Source organism: Parambassis ranga, chromosome 6 (genome assembly GCF_900634625.1).
Source record: "Parambassis ranga chromosome 6, fParRan2.1, whole genome shotgun sequence".
Classification (NCBI taxonomy): domain Eukaryota; kingdom Metazoa; phylum Chordata; class Actinopteri; family Ambassidae; genus Parambassis; species Parambassis ranga.
This window is the reverse complement of record NC_041027.1, coordinates 13,903,143-13,924,163: the sequence shown is the minus strand read 5'-3', so window position 1 is coordinate 13,924,163 and position 21,021 is coordinate 13,903,143. Positions and strand designations below refer to the sequence as shown.

Below are 21,021 nucleotides of genomic sequence, written 5' to 3'. Positions count from 1 at the left end.
TGCTGATAATGTGTTCTGTCCAGGAACAGGACTCGAATTAAGATCCAGACATTTTACTCTAATGTTCTGATATTAAAGAGCTGTTTTTGTCGCAGGTTTCATGCAGGAGGGAACGAAAAGGAAAATAAAACAAGCAAATAATGCAAATTACAAATGTATAAACTGATCAGTAGATGAGTCGACAGCCTTTTAATGGATTGATAAACAGTCGGTGCCTGAATTCTTGGCCGAGCTGCCAACACATGTGGATTTTCGTGGACAGAAAAAGTGATGGAAGAGTTCTGACAGCTGATCTCCAGAGCCACAACACCGGCTGAAAAAAAAGACAGACCTGTCCTGAACCTGATACTTCTGTGCAGGACTCGGGGGGTCCCTGAATGTTTGGACGAGGGTGAGCGTGATGTGGGTCAGTCGGCCTTCACTTCATATTAATACTGTTGAATACTTATCAATACTTCGGAGTGGCATCGACAAAGTAGTGCCCAGTGTGTGGGGTCTTATATAGTCTGCCCTGTTTCTTAGAACGCTTAATTATTTTACACATGATAAAAAAAACAAGGTGACAACAAGATGTCAGAAGGATTCATTTCACGCCCGCTCTGCCTCTTTTTTTTTTTTTACATGTATATTTTATCTGCTCCCCTCCAGCCTGGAGCCGATGTGTTAATGTGTTATTTATGCCCAGCAGAAGGATGTGAATCCCCTATATGCATATGAGATCCCAGTGCTGCTCACACACACACTGTATGATCCGCTGAAGCTATTACCGGGCACTGACCGGCCCAGTGTTCTACCTGGATCTGTGTCTGCCTTCACAGCAGGGGCCAGGATGACTGCTGCTGGTGTTCTGCCTGAACAGTCCATTTTTCAGACCCTTAAATCTTCTCACTCATGCTCCAACACTCCGTCTGGCTGCCTCCTCTCACCTTGTTCTGCAGAGGACTTGCTACTTGCTCTATTTCTCAGGTTATTGTAGGAATAGTGTTGGAGGTTCCACAGTCACAGGTCTGCACAGAGTCCACCAAGTCCCCTGTGGGATCTTCCTGAAGTATTCTCTGTCTATGGTTTTCTTTTACAAACATTTGTAGAACCTGGAGCCTGGATACCATGCTAGTTTACAGGAAGAGGCTTATCTTGGAGTTATTTAGTAGAAGGACGATGTGGGGTCATACTACTATTGTAAACAATGGAGTGGACGCTTAAACCATAGGGTGGGGTACACCTGTAGCCTCTCTAGCAGCTGGAGAAATCAACAACTGATCTATCAGTGCACATTTATTGATTTAAAACTGGCTGTATGATGAAGTAAATAGTTTGAGGCACCAATTAATGAAGCAAAGAATGATGCTGCAGAAATCTGAACATAGGTGTAAATAATAAAACTTATAGATTAATAGCATAACGTGTGTTCAAAGTTCAATAACGCTGATAACTGAGAGTGGAACAGCAAACTGTCCGCAGGCGGCCGTCAGCGGGAGCGTTCGGCTTCTTACTCTCTGCCTGCTTACTGACAGAGATGACACACCGGGCTTTGTTGTGTGAGGTCTGGAGGCATGTTTTTACTGCATATGGGCTGTTTGAGCGAGCTGCATCTCCAGGCCCAGTCTGGAACACAGACAGGGTCTCCTGAGCGAGCTGCGTCCTGGGGCTCAGAGAGTCACGGCTGACTGATGCTGTGGAGATTGTAATTGTATGGCACTTATCTGCTCTCCCACAGGGCCTGTGTGTGCACACCAGCAGAGCAACCAGAGCCTGTGGCACACACACACACACACACACATATCGCCAACTCTATTGTGTGTGTTGAGGCTTTCATTCCATCTGCTAATTCAATTAGGTCCAGTGTTCCTGTAAATGTATGTGCTGCAGAGTCTGGCTGCTCCGACAGAACACATCTACACACACACACACACACACTCACACACGAGGTGGTAATTTAAGTATAATCTGAGCTCCTGTCTGTGCTCTCGATGTCTCGTGCTCCCTGCTTTTTCTGACTGTAGCTCCAGCTCTGTTTCCCGTGTGTGTCTAACCGGCCTGACGTCTCTCTGACCTCTGACCTCTGCTTCTAGACTTAGACTTGTCGTCCTGACCTGCTGCTCTCTCATCTGTCCCTTTGTGTCTTTTTTTCTTCTCTCTTCTTTTCCCTGTTTGTTTCCTCATTTCATCTGTTGCTTGATTTTCAACCCTCACCCCCCGTCCCCCCTCCGGCCAACCGCAGGGCTTTGGGTTTGTAACATTTGAAACGAGTGCAGATGCCGACCGTGCACGGGAGAAACTAAACGGTACAATCGTAGAGGGACGCAAAATAGAGGTGCCTTCCTTTTTTCCTGTCTCTCCTTACCTCCTGTTCCCTCCCTTTTCTTTTATCTCCCCCCCCCCCCCCTCACTCCTTTCCTTTCTCTTCCTGCCTGATGTTTTCATGAAATACTCCCTCCCTTTCCTCTCTTCCTCCACCTGTTTCCTCCTCCTCCTCCTCCTCCTCCTCCCTACCTGCCTGCTGCACCTTGAACGCTGCATGCCGAACCCTGATCCGTAAGTGTGTGTGTGAGGAAGACAGACCTACTCAGCAGTGTGGTAGTGTGTGTTATTTTGTTTTTGTTTCACCACTGATGAATTCTGCTGTTTGTTGATAATGGATTGAGTTTGTGTGTGTGTGTGTGTGTGGCATGTGCATGAGTTCATAGTGGTTTTTATGTATTTGAGGTGGTGACTTGCAGATTGTTCTAATGTATCGCCCGCTAAGACTGACAGTATGACGTTGTGGTGACAGCATTATTGAGGTTATTGGGGAAACTATAACAAGCTTCATGTTTAAGTGTTTATACAAACCTCTGAGTGATGTCATGGAACGGTCAGCCATCTTTGTTTACATCTTGATTCTTTTTTTGAGAGCACAAACTCACAGAGAATACGACCACCGCTCACCTGTTGGTGCATATTTTCCCTAACAAATAGTGTGCACACGTGCTACCTGCTAGCTTCCAGAGATCCCTAATGGCCTTTCTACACTGTGCGATTTTTAGCGATCTAATAAGACCATTGCATGACACACTACACGACGTGAGTCTAATAAACTTTGGTACGACGTCAAGTTTGATGCGTGCAGATCGTACGATGACCATTCACTGAATCGCAGGCGATCGCAGGTTACATCGTACGTCAAGGAGGAGGAAGACGTGGATGTGGAGTGACAGGTCGTAGCAGCTGTCACACTGTGAGACAGTCATCCTAAATTTCTGACACCACTAGAATTTTATCTCAGCTTATCTTTGGTCGCAAGACGCTGACAGCGGCCGTCATGGAACCTGCCTCACAGTGCGACGTAAGACCACCGATTTAGAGCCACGACCAACGATATCTCCACGATTCTCCTACGATGCTCGTTTTTTCGTCTGCGACAGCCCAAAAACACACAGTGTAAACCGGCCTAACGGCTTTCTGGTTGGTTTAAAGAGCTCTCATAGGATGCATCGGGTCTTAAAATTGTCATTCTCCAGCCAGGTGTCGACCGCTCGACTCAACATGGTCGACTGCTGTCTGCACAACAGGGGTCGACACCACTGGGAGTCTTTTCAGCTTTACAAACTGCAGTGTCTTATGCATCCATTGCTGTGTGGACTTGTGTGTGTTCTTTGCCTCATTGCATGTAGCCTCACTTGGTGACATGTCAGCGTTGCATGGGGAGTGGATCCACAGCGGTGTGTGTGTGTGTGTGTGTGTGCTTTTACACACCTGTCGTCGCACTAACCTCTGTCCGTCTGCCCGACAGGTCAACAACGCCACAGCCAGAGTAATGACCAACAAGAAGGTGGCGAACCCTTACACAAACGGTAAAACTTTATTCTCTTTCCAGCTCCTTTGTATGTTTTTACACTCCTCATGTCGTCTCATTAGTTTTCACTCACTGACCAGAACAACAGCACCTTTAATGGCTCAGTTTATGAGCAGGTGTAAATCATGCCGCTGACTGACTTTGAATGGACTCAAAAGCAGACAGCGGGATCCGCCTGCACACAGACAGGGCTGTTCATGTTTGATTAACCAGATCAATATTTGTCAAAGAGGCAGTCGATTTGCTTTGAAATATCATGCAAATAGCAAAAATATCCTCCGACCGAGCAGGTAAAAAAGGTAAAAAGCAAAGGGCGGCGGAGAAGGAGCAGGTAGCTGCACAAGAGAGTGAATGGGTAAATGGATAGAGCCGATATGAAGAGGAGTCATTCATAAGAAGGAAAAAGGGGCCTGCAGGGTGTGTTTCTCTCTTCCATCTCACACACACACACACACAGAGTGGTGATGGTCGGAAAGAGGGAGAGAACGACAGAGATGGTAAAAAGTAAAAGGAGGGAAGAGGAAGAGGAGGAAGAGGAGGGGGGAGGAATTAAATGGCCAAACATGTCAGCTCCTCACACACACACACACACACACACTCCATCCCGTTTGAGAGTGCAGAGAAAGAGAGAATGAGCCCTGAAGAGTTTTCCATTCGTCACTGTCATCAGGCCCCAAGCACAAACACACACACCTTTTCTCCTTGCTCATCTCTCTCCCTCTCTCTCACACACACACACACTCACACACACTCTCTCTCTCACACACACACACACACACTGTCTGCTTTATTGGCTTGAATGGTGGTTGAGCGGATTGTTGCCAAACACGAAAAGTCCTGCTGGATAAACGAGGAAAGTCTCCCAGCTACACGTTTAATAAGTGTGTGGTAATAATAACACAAAGAAAAGTATGATACATCAGAGATTATATTATATTTAAAATATTTAATGACATTATGTAAAACTGTTGATCTGTTGGTTTGTTATTATTTAATATGTAGAACATGGTAACGTACCACAGGGACCTATGTGGACCACTTCCTGGAGGTCCAGTGTAAATACAGGACGGCACTGTTCAAATAAATTCTGTTTTCTAAAACTGACTCTTCTACCTTAGGCCACAAAGGTATCAATAACCACATTGATAAGTGTTAACGTATTGATTATGCTTTCTGCTTTCTGTTATTGCAGTCACTGATATATTTAATAGTTTTTAGCTGCTCATGATCAATGAATCCATGTTTTATTAATGATGCATTACACATGTGACAGTGTAGTGAATCTGTACTAACATCCATCCTGTGTGTGTGTGTGTGTGTGTGTGTGTGTGTCCTGTGCAGGCTGGAAGCTGAATCCAGTGGTCGGAGCAGTATATGGTCCTGAGTTTTATGCAGGTAAAAAGATACTGTAAACAGATTCACATGTTTCATGAGACTAAGTCCCATAGAAGTGAAGTGTGTGTCCTCAGAAGTGATGGGAACTCTGAGTGTGTGTGTGTGTGTTGAGTTTGAAGTGGCAGCTTGGTTTCATTTGGTAGAAATGCTGAGACTGTCCGCTCCCCTTAACTGCACTCCTTTTTGCTCATTAGTCTGAAATCTGTTCATTCCGGGACAGCTTTACAGCACTCCTCTAAATAACTGCCCTGACAGAGAGAGGCCGTCCATCTCTTTTATTTCCCCTTCCCTCTTTTCCTGCTTTTCTGTCTCTGTCCCTTCCTCTCACCATCCATCCATCCCTTCCCACCCAACCAAACAGCAAACCTCAGGTGACCCACTGCAGGCGCTGTGTTACATTTTATTTTCATGCTCTGCTGTCTGTGGATTTATCCTGTTTGCACTGTCACACAATTACATGTGCATGTTGTCTGCCTCTGTTTGTTTTCAGCAGCGTGTGTGTGTGTGTGTGTGGGTGTGTGTGTGTGTGTGTGTGTGTGTGTGTGTGCAGAACACGCATTTCAAACACTTGTATCAGAATGTTTTAGCATAATGAAAGTGGGATTATTATCTTCTACTATAATTATATAATTATATGGTTGAAGCACGGTGGTGGTGGTATCATGGTTTAGGCTTATGTTGCCAGGACAGCTTCCCATCATTGATGCTTCCCTGTGTCTCAACCATTGACAGTAAAAACTATGGACAGAGCTTCTGTGACGTCACCCGTTTGTTTCTGAAGAGCCGTTCTGAGGCTCGGTGGGAGGTTCCAGGACGTTGATGACCGCCGCCATGTTGGCAGCGTCACGTCCGCCAAAACTCCAAATATGGACAAAAAGGGGGGGCACGAGCGGGGTTTAGGGGGGCGGGCGATCGTGGAAGCAGGAAACTCACGCTGTGATACGTCAACTGTCTGTGACTCAAGCGGCAACGCCCATAATTATGCGTAATTTTAAATCCGAATACAATTGAAACAAGTGAGTTGTAAAAAAATTCACCCCCCTACAATTGACACTAGAAGAGAACCTATCATCTGAGACCAGAGTGGTTTTTTGTACCAGGCTGTAAACATGTTAATTTGTGCTGTGAAGTCGGCCATTTTAACATGGGAGTCTATGGGAAATTACTCGCTTTTGGAGCCAGCCCCTAGTGGTTGCGGCATGAATTACAAGTTTTGACACTTCCGCATGGGCTTCAAGTCTGTGAAGTAGCCTTTTTTTGGGGGGGGGGGGGGGGGTGGAGAAATGAAAAAACGAAAATAGAAAACAGGAAACAGGAGAAATGAATCCCGTCAGTGTTCTGCCGGCTCTCTGCATTCTTCTTTTTGTCCTCATTATATAAGTCTTTGCTGTGTAGCTCTGGTCTGCTGGCATGCATTCACTCATAAATACTACACAGTGCAGTTACCTCCACCTTTGGCACCTCCTGCACCTCCTTTCAGGCTTTACTGATGTTACTGTCTCTCTTGTGAAAAATGAAGGATTCTCACCTGTAAGCGAAAGTGCGTGGGATTAGGATTTCTTCTGGAATAATTATGACTACATTTAATCTAGTTCGGGGCGGGATGTAGAGCGGGATGTAAGGGCAATTAATCACCCTTTATCAGACGGCTTTTCCCAGCACCCATCAGCTGAATCGGCCTCCATAAATCCTGGCCAGCTGACAGTGCACTCCATCTCCATTGCCGGGCTCAGCTACAGGTTTATTGTGCGCAAATCCCATTCAGGAGAATGACAGATGACCTCCACATGCATACACACTCACACGCTCATGAATACCCGTATGTAGGTATACACATGTACGTACAGTGGTACATGCACCAAAATAACAAGACGTGCTGGGAATCCTCGTATCAGAAAGTTCTGGAAACCTCTGAAAGCTCTATTAGCTGATGTTCTAGGTGCTCTCAAAGACCTTTAACTGTATACATGCAGTGTTTTCTATAGTCTACTGCAGCACCTTGAGTTTAAACACACCCTCTCATGTGTTATAACAAAAAAATGACTACAAGTATGAAGTTGTCCGTTTGTTTTTGAGGGAATTATCACATTTATTCACCCAATTTCAGTCAAATTTAGATGTTTTTTTATTTCATTTTTGTCTTGATGTGAGTGGTTGACAAAGGTGTTTTCATGAACTGATTCTTTTTGGTAGGTTATTCAAAGCATCTTGGTTCTTCTGTGGGGTTCAGACTTGTTCAGCTGCAGGTCTCCTGGATCCTCTGTAGCTCAGAGCTGCATGTTAAAAAAACAGCCTTTGTGGAGGTTGGCTTAAAAAGAAAGAATCATATAGTCAAAAGAATCATATATATATATATATATATATATATATATATATATATGATTTACTGCTTTTAAAACCAACCTCCACAAACTGAAGGCTCACAAAAAGCAGTAAATCTTTACATTTTACTGAATGAAGTCTGGGTCTAAGGTTAGCTTTAGGCAAGCAGTGCTTAAGGTTAGTGTATAAATATTAAGTCAGTCCAGTGTCCTCTGTGTGTGTGTGTTTGGGTGCCTGAGTAAAATAGACTGCATGGGCATGAAGGACATTGAGGGAAATCTAATACTGATTGATTGACTGTGTCCTAGACTGAGTATATGCAAAGCAGGACGTGTGTGTGTGTGTGTGATGTAAGTTGGTGAATGCACAGCACCCTCCCCGAACACAACAAATAAGATTAAAATGCAAAATGCAGGCATGGAAGTAACAAGGCGAGCGGCACGCTGCTTTTTAACATAAGCTGCAAAATTTGCAAGTTGGAAGGGCGACGTCGGAGCGTCTCTGTCGCGCTGTGGGGGAGTGTCATTGGTCCGAAAGCTGGCGGAGATCACTATTAGATCTCAGTCATTATTCATCATCATTATTTCATTTTATTTTATTTTAAAAAATTGACATACACTGGATGCAGCGAGTTTAGGATGTTATTTTTTTGGATAAACTGTGCATGAAAACATCATAAAAGACCCATAAAATTAAAGCATTATGCTTATGCTAGTAAAACTCCATTACCCAGAATGCACCAGGCTCATTCATGCTTATTAAAAACAGCCAATCAGAGACATTATGTGATCACGGACAGACAGTCAAATGTGTACGTGTTTGTTTTCAAACCATGCGGGAGGTTTAAAAAACTGCAGCTCCACATGTGGCCTCTAGGGGGGGGGCAGGCTCCAAATTCCCATACACATGCATATTAGTGGATGAAGAGTCCGAGCTCTGTGTGCGTGTCCCTCCTGCCTGTGTGTATCGCTGGATGTTGTTGTTTGTTTTACGGGCCTGCTGGCTGTCAGGCAGAGGCCCCGCCATGATTCATGGATTATTACAGCGCCGCTGTAGCGTGCTGAAGCCATAGCTCATCATCAGCTTGCATTCGTATATGTCACACCATCAACAACATGCACATGCACGTCCTCATGCTCATATGCATACACACACATATACAGTACATCTGCTGACACACACACACACACACAGAGGGATAAATATATGGATGTCTGATATTAAGAAAGAGACGGAAGGTTGGGCCAACTTGCAGGAAATTGATCTTTTGCTCAGAATATATCACTGTTGGACTGTGGTGGCTGGTGTGTGGCATATTAATGCTGACTGTTTCGAAACAGAGCGGAAAAGATGGAGGAGGAGTCAGAGGATTTCTGCCTCTGAGCTGTGTGTTGAAGACAGTAGGTCCGTATGCAAGGCCTCTCTGAGTTCTGCAGGTGTCTGAAGGCAGAGATGATGCAGTTTATCTGGAGTTGATACAGATAGATGGTCCAGGCCGGCACAGTTTACAGCTGGGTCCGAGTCATGTTTTGTCAAAGCTGAGATATAATCTGGACTTTTTCTTTGCCCCTTTTTGGCTGCGCTGAGCATCCGTACCGTAATACCTTGTGCAAATGCGCACCTGAAATCCTTAAGCTTTGTCAGATGGCGACCATGTTCTTCTGATTCAGTGCTCTAACATGGCCTCTCTCCTCTCTCTTCCTGTTCCAGTGACAGGGTTTCCATACCCGAGCACAGGAGCCACCGTCGCCTATAGAGGAGCCCATTTGAGAGGGAGGGGCCGCGCAGTCTACAACACATTCCGTGCTGCACCTCCTCCTCCGCCTATCCCTGCCTACGGAGCGTGAGTGCCTGCTAACACACACACACACACATCCAGCTCATAATCTGATATACACTGTATGACACTGAGAACATGCTACTGCACAAATCTAATTCACAGTTGCTCAGATGCATCACACACACACACACACACATACTGTAATAGAAGAATTGGGTGTAGAAAACAAAAAGGCCACCTTCTAATAGAGCGGAAAATTGCTCTTTGATTCCAGAATGGCCGAATTTGTCTCTCTTTTTTCTAACGTGTCATTCTTTATTCGGCTGTGAATGGACTGCTGTGACCCACCCAGCACACTCCAATTAGCCTGCTTCAAGAGAGAGAGAGAGAGAGAGAGAGAGAGAGGGAGAGAGAGAAAGTAGGTGTCTCAGAGAGAAGGGAGGAGAGCAAGAGAAATGCAGATGGAGAGGCTGAGGGAAGAATAATGGAGGAAAGCTGCAGTCTGACCAAATGGAACCACTGAATAAGTTATAACGTCAACATCCGGGCCCACGGCGCCCCCTTCGCTCATTTCCACCTCAGCAACATGTGACATTTAAAGCTAATATTTCATATCCTCTGTCGACAGCGTGGTCTACCAGGACGGCTTTTATGGAGCAGAAATATACGTAAGTGTGAAAATGTAAAGAGAAAAAGTTGCTGTTAATGTTATTGAGGAAATCTTAATGAGAGCTGATATTAAACCCTGCTGTGTCTCCACAGGGAGGTTACACAGCCTACAGATACGCTCAGCCAGCTGGTACCGCCGCAGCTGCGTACAGTGACAGGTATGTCATGGGTCATAATCAAACTGTAATGTATTCTGTGTTACTACAAGAAGTCAAAGCACACTTTATTACATGAAAACCCTGCTGGTAAAAACTGAAAAATGTATTTCACACTGGCTTTATCTGTACTGAAAATAAAATAAGCTGCGTTTGGGAGGACAACCACATATAATATAATTAAAAGATTCATAAAAATCTTTGAAATGTTTGCACATCAGGAGCAAAACTGAAAAACCGATGCTGAGTGGCCGTGATCTTCAGGCCCTCAGGCGACATCGCTTTCAAAACATGCTTCTTCAGAGCATCCATAAATACAGCTACAACTCTGCAGCTCATTTTCTCTCTTATGTTCGGGACTCTTTCAAACTTTGGTAAAAAAGTAAAAAAAACTATACTTTAAAAAAAAGTTTTAATCGATGAAATTCAGTAAAATTAAACTTTAAATTCAGCTGTTCGGCCCTGGAAGCCTTCAAACTCAAACAAGTCTTACAGCTAAGAAGAAGACGACATTTCAGGCTTTTTATGAACGATAATTCATTCAAACACAAAATAGCTTCAAATATTTCACCTGACCTGTAATAATAGAATAAATTAAAGCTGCAAGCAGCATTGCGGGCCCTCGCGCACCTTGCGATCCGCGGGGCTATTGCTGTCTTCTCTCCTATGCTCTTGTCTCCTATACTCTCCTGTCCTATGCTCTCTTTTCCTCACATTTGCAGAGATGTACAACAAACACATGTTTACAACCAAACTTTCCTGCTACCAGTAGGTGGCGCTATGACCGTATCATCCTATTAGCATATATATCTGTTCAGACTCGGGTCCATAGCAGTACTGTAAGATTTTGTCCACATTGCATGAAGTATATGGGTAGTACTACATAGAATAGAGCAAGTTCCTTTGTAATGGCGAATGGTCAAATTTGAGGCCACGCCCCCACCACACGGTAATACTTTTGAAAGAGTTTTGGAATGCGTCTATTCCCTATGGTGTCCTGAGTGGACACAGTGATTTTCAGCTCAATTGTATGAAGTATGTGAGGCGTGAAAAGTTTTGAAGCAGGGTCACAAATAGGCAAAAAATGGCCACTAAAGTCAAAATGGCGGACTTCCTGTTGGGTTTGGAGGGGGGGTCCAAGAGACTTTTTTGTGCGTCTTGGGGTGATACACATGTGTGCTAATTTTCATGATCCTGTGTCAAACTGGCCAGAGGTGCTACGCGTTAGGGCAAAAAATACAGGGAGTTCATTTGTAATGGCGAATGGTCTACTTTGAGGCCACGCCCCCACCACACCGTAAGACTTTTGTAAGAGTTTTGGAATGCGTCTATTCCCTATGGTGTCCTGAGTGGACACAGTGATTTTCAGCTTGATTGGATGAAGTATGCGAGGCGTGAAAAGTTTTGCAGCAGGGTCACAAATCGCCAAAAATTAACAGAAATTTCAAAATGGCGGACTTCCTGTTGGGTTTGGAGGGGGGGTCCAGGAGACTTTTTTGTGCATCTTGGGGTGATACACACGTGTGCCAATTTTCATGACCCTACTCAAAACAGGCCACAGGGGCAGGCAGATAAACCTATGAAAACACAACATTTTGTGTAGCCAGTAGGTGGCGCTCTGTCAAAGCCTCAATATTGTTGTATAGATGTGTTTAGGGTCAGACTCTGATCATGCATGTGACATTTCGTACAGATCGGACAGAAAACGAAGAAGTTATAGAGACTTTCTGTGTCCTCAGAAATGGTCAAACTTTGAGGCCACGCCCCGGCCACACCGTCAGACTTTTGTAAGAGTTTTGGAATGCGTCTATTCCCTATGGTGTCCTGAGTGGACACGGCGAATTTCAGCTCAATCCGATGAAGTATGCGAGGCGTGAAAAGTTTGGCAGCAGGGTCACACATCGCCAAAAATGGCCACAAACCTTCAAATGGCGGACTTCCTGTTGGGTTTGGAGGGGGGGTCCAAGAGACTTTTTTGTGCGTCTTGAGGTGATACATATGTGTGCCAATTTTCATAATCCTGTGTCAAACCGACCAGAGGGGCTATGCGTTGGGGGCGCTATAGAGCCATTTTTATATGTGCATTTCAAAAGTCAGCAAATTTCAAAATTTTTCGGGCGAATGAATTTTTCTACCAAGTTTGGTGAGTTTTTGGGCATGTTAAGGCCTCCAAAAATGCGATCTAAGGGGGGGAAGGAAAAATAATAATCCTAAGGGTTTCAATAGGGCTCTTGCACCATTCGGTGCTCGGGCCCTAACTATGTATTTCTTTCATTGACACCAGGGCTGAGGATACCTAACCAAGTAGTTTTAATGAGGACAGTGAAGCCAGCGGTCCTTCAGGGGACATGATCCTAGGGATGTCCCGATGCGATCACGTGATCGGAAATCAGGCCCGATTACGTGATTTCAGACTTGATCGGAATTGGACGTTACCTCCCGATCAGGACTCGGATATATATTTATTAGGGCTGTCAGAGTTAACACCTTCTGTGCAGGGTGGCTCTGTGTCTCATAGTGTAGGGGTATGACAGTGGACTTTGGGGCGAGAGGTCCTGGGTTTGAGACCTCGATGAGCCGCTGCGTGTGTGAAATGTCGTAGCTTGGGAAGGCTGAAGCATTTAAAGTCCGCGGCAATGCAACGCACATGTGGAAAGCCACAGTGGATGCAACAGCGATGAACAGTCAGTGCGAAGCGCTCGACACACACACACACACGTTTTGCTTGCAATAACAGGCAAAGTCATCGCAGTATCATTTATATGGTGCAAAGGTGCAGGATTGCACAAATGACTGCAACAAGTGATTTGCTATTTGCCTTTGTAGAGACCCTAAAAGTATCGGATCGGGACTCGGTATCGGCAGATACTCAAAATCAAATGATTTGGACTCGGACGTCCCTACATGGTCCTCATCAGACGGTCTGCAGTTCACTCTGTTTGGCTCTGTTTCAAACTTTGGAACCATAACAAGCACACACAGCACTTTTTTATTCCATCAATAAAATTCACTCAAACTTTCAAATCTTTCGGTCAAACTTTTTATTTTCTGCAAATCTTACTGGTACAGGATATAAAACACAGAAGGAGCAGGTGGATCCGGCCCCCTCACCTCCAGTCCACTAACCTCCAGGCTCTTGTGCCGTGTTGGATCCCTGTGGGATCCTTCAGTCTGTTGGTGATGCCTCCAGATCAAACGTGAAATGTGTTTATGGCAAAATGTGTGTGTGTGTGAAGGTGCTTTGGGAGCTAATCTTAGGGAGATTGAGCATGTCAAGTCTGATAAGAAACAGCCACAGCAGGAGCCTGTAGACCTGTGATAATGTAAGATTTATCAGCAGCGAGGAGCGAGCGGCATGTTCAGGAGACTTATTAACAGAACAGAGGAGGAGAGCGGAGCAGGTGAGGGGGCATGGCCGCCTCTCCACAGCACTTATTTCATTCCCTTTCTGTCTCTCCTCTCCCTCCTCCTCCTCCTCTCCTCACTCCATACCGTGACTCTCTCTCATTGTATTTTTTAAGCGCTCCTGATTTAAAGCGAAGCCGCGGCGCTGAGGTGGAGACGGAGCACCAGACGAGGGGGGGAGGAGGAATCTTATTTACTGTGGGATAAGAGAGGTCTTACACAGACTCAGTGTGTTGTAGCTTTCTTCAGAGTGACTGCACCTCTGCGTACTGTTGTGCCTTGAGGTGGCAGCCAGGTAGGAGTGAGAGTCCAACAGGCTGATTGTTGAACCCACATGAGAACCTGATTAGAAGCCACAGATCCTGGTGGGACATACCAGGCAGCGAGTCCTCAAAACTTGATGTTAGAAGCAGAAAAAATGTGCAGCTGAAGGATTTGAGCAACTTGTGCATCAAGCATGTGCAGCTCTGTGTGGGTGCTCCTGGTCTGCAGGGGTCAGGACCCGTCAAAGGTGGTCCAAGGATAAAGGAGAGGTGAAGCTAGTGAGGCTCGTGGATGCATGCAGGGAGTGAAGATCCAACAAACGCTGAAAAAGTCGCTGCTGGTTCTGACAGAAAGGTGTCAGAACACACAGAGCAGCCGGGGCGTCCATGCTGACCCCTGTCCACTGCCGTGGACACGCCAGAGCCAGCATGGGCGAATTGTTTGACATCACATGGACGTTCAGATCTGATGGGGACGTGCTGGACTGACAGGTCTGATCCTCACACTTTACAGGACTTCAAGGCAGGTCTGTGGAGTCCACAGGGGGACAATATTAGACATAATATTAATGCCATACATAAAAGTCATTTTGAAGTTTGACAGACAATTATTCATTTTATATATAAATATATAGTCCGACTAAAGTCCTTTGGCTCAGTAGGACATTTACGTAACAGACTAAATTATGCAAAATCTTAAATGTTTCTTTCTTTATGAGTTAATCAGTCATTAAAATCATCACTCACTTCATGAAGCCGTCCTCCTCTTCCTCCTCCACCTCCTCCTCATCCTCCTCCTCCTCTTCCTCCTCCACCTCCTCCTCCTCCTCTTCCTCCTCCACCTCCTCCTCATCCTCTTCCACCTCCTCCTCCACCTCCTCCTCATCCTCTTCCACCTCCTCCTCCACCTCTTCCTCCTCCTCCTCTTCCTCCTCCACCTCCTCCTCATCCTCTTCCACCTCCTCCTCCACCTCCTCCTCATCCTCTTCCACCTCCTCCTCCACCTCTTCCTCCTCCTCCTCCTCCCCCTCCACCTCCTCCTCCACCTCCTCCTCATCCTCTTCCACCTCCTCCTCCACCTCCTCCTCATCCTCTTCCACCTCCTCCTCCACCTCTTCCTCCTCCTCCTCCTCCCCCTCCTCCTCCTCCTCCTCCTCCTCCTCCTCCTGCCTCTGTACATACACTGTAACACGTAGTAGTAGTGAACCTGCGCAGTCTCTTATCTTTAGCCTCCAGACCTCCGCTGGCTTCCCCTTTACTTTTAGAGGAGAATAAACAAACAAGACAGGAAGAGAGGAATATAAATAAAGTGGTCTGGTGGCATCGCAGAAAGAAAAAAAAAGAGGGAGAGGGGTGGGATGAGAAAAGGAGAAGAAGGGAGTTGAGGGAGGGGATTAGTTCCAATCCAGTGCTGGTGAAAAGACTGGGAATAAGCCTCAGGAGGCAGACAGACACAGATACAGAGAGAGAGGGCAGCCATGAGAGGAGGAGGAGGAGGAGGAGGAGGAGGAAGACGGGGACACCGTCAAAAATGTTACTTTTATATTTTACACCTCCCTCTGTTGTCTCCATTTCTGCACACTAAAAGATCATTTTTCTCATTTTTCTCATCATCATATTTCCCTGCAGCCTCCGGCTCCTCTTATCACTCCTCTCCTTATCGCTCGCTCCTTTTTTTTTTTTTCCTCTCTGGCCAACATTATTTTTATCACATTCTTTCCCCATCATCCAGAAGATAAAACACTCGTCCCCTTTTCCTCATAAATTGAAACAGCTGAAACAAATCATTGCAATCACGCACACTCTCACCTTTACAGGAAACATTTACAGGCCGGCATCGATTACATTTTCATCCCACTGAGTGAGAAGGAGGGAAATGATTATAGATCTCCCGGACGTCAGTTAAAATCGACGACCCAGGGCCTCACGTGTCACATGCACACTGCGGTTGGTCGACGCTCTCTCTGTCTGTCTGTTATCAAAAATTCAATCAACGCTTTTACATGGTCGGGATTTACGTCTGGTCGTTGGAGTCGTGGAGAAACAATTAGCAGTATTTCCATTTGACTTGTACTCTTCAAAGAATCCATATAGTTTTATGTTTGGGGAATAAGTCAAACTGTGGCACTGAGAGTCCACTGCTGCATGTAGAGAGTGCAGGAGACGCATCCTTCCAGTCCTCTGACTGAAGCTCTGCTTTCTTTCAGAGTGAATAGAGACACCATCAAGCACAACCTAACGACACAAACCATGAGCTCAAAACAAATAAAAAAAAGACATAAAAAAACAAAAATGGAAAGAGACGAGAAGTAACCTAAAAACAGACGAGACACTAAATTATTAAAAATGACCAAAAAAGATGCAAAATAAACATGGTCTAAAACTAAACTGTGGTAAAATACTAAACTAGCAAAAGTGACCAAAAAGAGACACAAAAGAAGACCTAAAATAACCAAATGGCCAATAAAAGACACAACAAAAAAGGAGACATAAAACAACCAAAAATGACTTAAAAACAGACATAAAATGACTTAAAGTACACTAAAGAGATGCTGAATCAATAAAAATGAACATAAAGGGACAAAACATAAACAAACAGGCAGTAAGAGAGACATACAATGATGAGAAACAACTAAAAGGAGACATAAAACAACCAAAAATGACTGAGAAGAGACACAAAATGTCCTGAAGAAGACAAACATAACCAAAAAAACTGAACTAAAAGAACCAAACGGGCAGTAAAAGACACACAGTGATCTAAAACGACAATAAAGGAGACATAAAACAACCAAAAACGACTTCGAATAAACTAAAAGCAGACATAACAATGACCTAAAATACACTAAAGAGATGCTGAATCATTAGAAATGAACATACAGGGACAGAAATTAACCAAACAAATGACCAAAACATGAACAAACAGGCAATAAGAGACACACAACGATGAGAAACAACTAAAAGGAGACATAAAACAACCAAAAAAGACTGAGAAGAGACACAAAATGTCCTAAAGACGACAAACATAACCAAAAAAACTGAACTAAAAGAACCAAACGGGCAGTAAAAGACACAACGATGGCCCGAACAGTGTTGCCCACTGATTGTTTCTGAGGCCTGGAGTCTGTCTGGGAATCTTATTAACTGTATTGTCTGAAGTTAACACATTAAATACGGTCTCTGTCTGTGTTCTCTTTGACAGTTATGGAAGAGTCTATGCAACAGCAGACCCCTATCACCACACGATCGGTCCTGCAGCCACGTACAGCGTGGGCACCATGGTGAGTCTGCTTCCTGTTTGAATGTTGTACAGTCTGAACAGCGACACCTGGACACACGGACGTTTAAATACATCATAGAAATGACTAAAGGGTTAAATGAATAATTCACGTCGAGCGGTGTGTTGACATCTTTTAATAGGTAAGATTTCCCCTTTGTTCCTCTGAGTGATGATTCACTCTGAGGCGTCCAGCCTGATGTTTAATGTGAATCTTTGCCACTTCAGTAAATGAAAAAGGGACTTTGCTTTATTCTCACACTCCCCATTCAATTTCATTGGCCTGCAGCTACTTGCTTGAAATCCAGTTGAGACTGAGTGTTCCTCCCTACAGGAAACAGTCTTCAAATTTAGCACGGGGAGCTAGTCGAATGGTTAATGTTTGTTTTTAGCTAGCTTTGCAGCTAACATCAAAGATGAAAAAAATACAAATCTTTCCAGAGCACCCCATCAGACGGGGAGGAGAAACACAAAGCACAATTAGTTTTTTGGTTCGAGGTGTGTGGGGGGGGGGGGGGGGGTTCCTCCAAAGATGGACGACCATCCAGTGCATGTTTGGATGTGCAGCAGGAGATTAAAGCAGAAACAGAGAGAGAAGAAGACGAGGAGGCAGCGGCAGCTCAGCGGCTGCAGCTGGAGCCACTTTGTGTGTTTGTGGTGATGAAGCCCACCACCCCCCCACCCCAACATGGCCCCCAAACACCCCTCCTCCTCCTCTTCCTCCTCCTCCTCCTCTTCCTCTCTTTGCCCCTTAGTGCAGCTGCTAGCTAAAAGCCTTCATTAATTACGACCATTTTTTCCTCTTCATTTACTTAATTAAAACAGTGGCCTGTGTTTTCATCCTTATTGCTCTACAGTTTCTTCTCTCTTTTCTCCAAATTACTCCTCCCTGTCCTCCCAAATGTAATCAAAACTCCTCCCTCTAAATTCTTATTCCACAATCTCAGTTAATCTCAGTTAATCTCAGGCTCTGTCATGACTCACAGTCTTAGCTGCAGCCCCAGACAAAACCAAAGTGAGGCGCTCTTTGTCACATCCAGAATAACATGGGTAGCTAACAAAGCTATTAGCCATCTTTCATTGCGGCCATTATTTTTGTGAATAAATGAGTGCTAAAAACAGGAGCTTTGGTTCCCAGAAAAAAGACTCCAACACCCAGAATGCACTGCACTTTCTTAGCTCAAAGAAAAGAATGATGACAAACTGGGGCAGCTTTACACTAAGTGGGTGGAGGTAAACACACAAATTGTAATTTGTTGCGTCCATTTCTGCCGGCTTTGGTCATCTCTACCTGTCGAAGTTTGTATTCAGCGTCATTTTGTTTGTAGTCCACAAAAAAAAAAAAATGTCCGCTGCAGACAGCGACGTCACCAGCTGCCCCGCCCGGTACCGGGTCGCTTTGCTGACTTCACAGCAGAGGAAACCACAATGATTTCATGCACATTCAGTCACTATTTCACCTTAAACCTCACACACAGAATGATTTAAAAAAAAAAAAAAACCTGTGAAAGAGTCGGCTGCAGGAAGGGAGGAGCGTTTGTTTGGAGGAAAGAGAGAAGTTGATTTTATTATTACAAAAAATACTGATCGGAGTTTTTTCATCTTTGATGTTGCAGGCTAGCCTTTACAGAGGAGGGTGCAGTCGCTTCACTCCCTACTAGAACAGAGGGAGACACGCCCCCTTTTCCTCCCCCACCCCCACCCCCACAAACAGATTATTTAAAAAAAGCCTCAACAACCAATGAAATCACTATAAACACTCTTGTAAAAAAACAAAAGACCTCCAGGTGGCAAACGTGACCATGAAAACCAACCGAGTTCCTCATTTACATGTTGTGTACACATTGTCATATATTGATGTGTTATTTGGAAAAAGGATCATTTTGTTACCGTGTGTTGAATGTATTTACAGTGAAATTGGAAAAAAAAAAAAGTTTGATGGACTTTAAAGTGTGCAGCTCAGCTCCTCTGGCCTCCGTGCTGATTTTAATCCTAATCTAATCTCCCTTCCGTTATTGCTGAAATTTGTCTTTTCACCCATTTGCGTTAACAAAAAATGATTTATGAAGTAAAAAAAACTTTAATTGAGCTGCTAACTGCAGTAACTGAGTTTCATCAAAACAGTCGGAGCGCCGAGGAGATGAATCTGCATCAAAATGGCTACCAGGAAGTGATGTGCTATGAGTGATGCAGGCAGCAAAGCTTATTGATCATCAGGCAGGAGGTATCCCATTACTGCTGAAGGACGACAAAAACACACACTTCCACATCAACGCATCACATGTTCAGTACACGAGGAGCAATAATACCACAGTCATGATCTACACCTGCACACAGCTGCAGTCACAGTAGCCGACCTGTTAGCTCAGTGGACAAGGAACCCACTGCAACATAAATGTAACAAATGAATGATGATTTCTGGGACTTGACCGGCTGCTTGGAGCAAGCTATGCTAGCAAAGCCTCCCTCTACACCCCAGTCGATGCCCTGTCTTCAGAGCTCTGTCTGCCACTTTTCCAATGAGCTCAAGCATCCATTAGAGGTAGAACCCCAAGGGATCAGTGACAGTGGAGGTTTCAGAGTAAGAGGCTGATGTTAGTGGTCATAGGCTAGAAGAAAGTTTCTGAAGATGTTCGGTGTTGCTAACCTGGTGAAGGTTCATTTGGTTTCCAGTGCGCCTTCTTCACAGTAGAAGGATGCTTCTTATGTTCCATGGTGAACTGCTGTAAACCCATGAAGGGGTGCAGAAGCCTTCAGCTAGTTGAGAACCATAACTCTCCAGGGCCATCCCCATACAGATGTTTTACTGAGGTCACAGCCATAACCAATGTTCCCTGAGGCCCCACACTGCCTGAAGGTTCACTGAGGTGCCGCAGGGCCTGAGACTGTGCAGCATCTTTTACAGTCTCTGGGGCCGGCAGGGCCTTGGAGCCTGCAGCTGTGTCGCTGGCCTTGACCGCCATGTTGACAGAAACTCCATATGTTGGCCTTGCATGGACACAATCCCCATACTGATGCACCTCGTTTTTGCCCTCTCAGGGAACATAGGTTGTGGACTTCCAGATCTATACGAGTTAGTGAGGTTCAAACCTTGGTGCTCGGTTCCACACCATCCTGGCCGGCAGTCTGTTGGCAGACCTTGGACTTTGTTTGGTGTAATCCTGCCTAAAGCTCCTCCAGGTGTATGATGTCCACTCGTGTGTGTGCTCTGTGGTCAGCTAGCTGCATACGTCTCATGGATACTTGGTGGTCCACTCCTGTTTCCAGTGGTTCAGTTGATTGATGGTTGGACAAAGGCTTTTCCTCAAGTTTCTCCTTGCCTTGTAATCCAGCTCCTTTCGGTGAAGATCAGTCCACAAACCCCCAAAGTTAGCCAATAATCTGGACAAGAAATAGGAGGAGGAGGAGGTGACCATGGCTGGTTTAAAGTTGCTTCTCTTACTGGTTTTGCTAAACTGAATCAGCCAGCTGGCAAATCGCTTCACTTGAGGCAAACAGAAGGCTTCTGAAGCCATGACCAACTTTATTTCATACATGAGTACAACTTTATGTTTGTTATTGTAGCATTGTAAGTGATCTGCTGCTGGAGTTTCATTGGATCATGTTTTTTTTTTTGGTATTTTGTTATAATTTGGCTGAAATGGAGACAGGTGTAGATCCAGGGAGAAAACCCTGGTGTAGCTCGGTATTGATTCCTCTCCGCCTGCAGGCATCTGACTCCCCTCTGAGGAAACAGGATAGAAACAGACAACAATTTGGGAAAGCTTCCCTTCACCGACAAGAAAGAGCATCTTATTAGAAGTCAGGTAAAAGAAGGAAATACTCGTTTCTTAATCAGACCTTCCTCCACATGCTCAGACATACACACACTCACATGTTCCACCAGTAAACAGCTATCTCTGCCACCCCTGTGTGTCTGATCA

The 21,021-nt window shown here is 45.0% G+C and overlaps 1 protein-coding gene across 4 annotated transcripts in view; it reads left to right on the top strand.

The window, feature by feature from the left end:
* Positions 1 to 18,800, top strand: part of rbfox3a (RNA binding fox-1 homolog 3a) — a 242,842-nt gene extending 224,042 nt beyond the window's left edge. For all 4 annotated transcript variants that reach the window (XM_028407838.1, XM_028407842.1, XM_028407841.1 and 1 more), the window contains 8 exons: positions 2,222 to 2,314; positions 3,773 to 3,833; positions 5,177 to 5,230; positions 9,263 to 9,395; positions 9,961 to 10,000; positions 10,095 to 10,159; positions 17,024 to 17,102; positions 18,715 to 18,800. In XM_028407838.1, the coding sequence (XP_028263639.1) occupies positions 2,222 to 2,314; positions 3,773 to 3,833; positions 5,177 to 5,230; positions 9,263 to 9,395; positions 9,961 to 10,000; positions 10,095 to 10,159; positions 17,024 to 17,102; positions 18,715 to 18,759 (570 nt within the window). In that variant the 3' untranslated portion in view covers positions 18,760 to 18,800. The remainder of the gene's footprint in view (positions 1 to 2,221; positions 2,315 to 3,772; positions 3,834 to 5,176; positions 5,231 to 9,262; positions 9,396 to 9,960; positions 10,001 to 10,094; positions 10,160 to 17,023; positions 17,103 to 18,714) is intronic.
* The last annotated feature ends 2,221 nt before the right edge of the window (positions 18,801 to 21,021 follow it).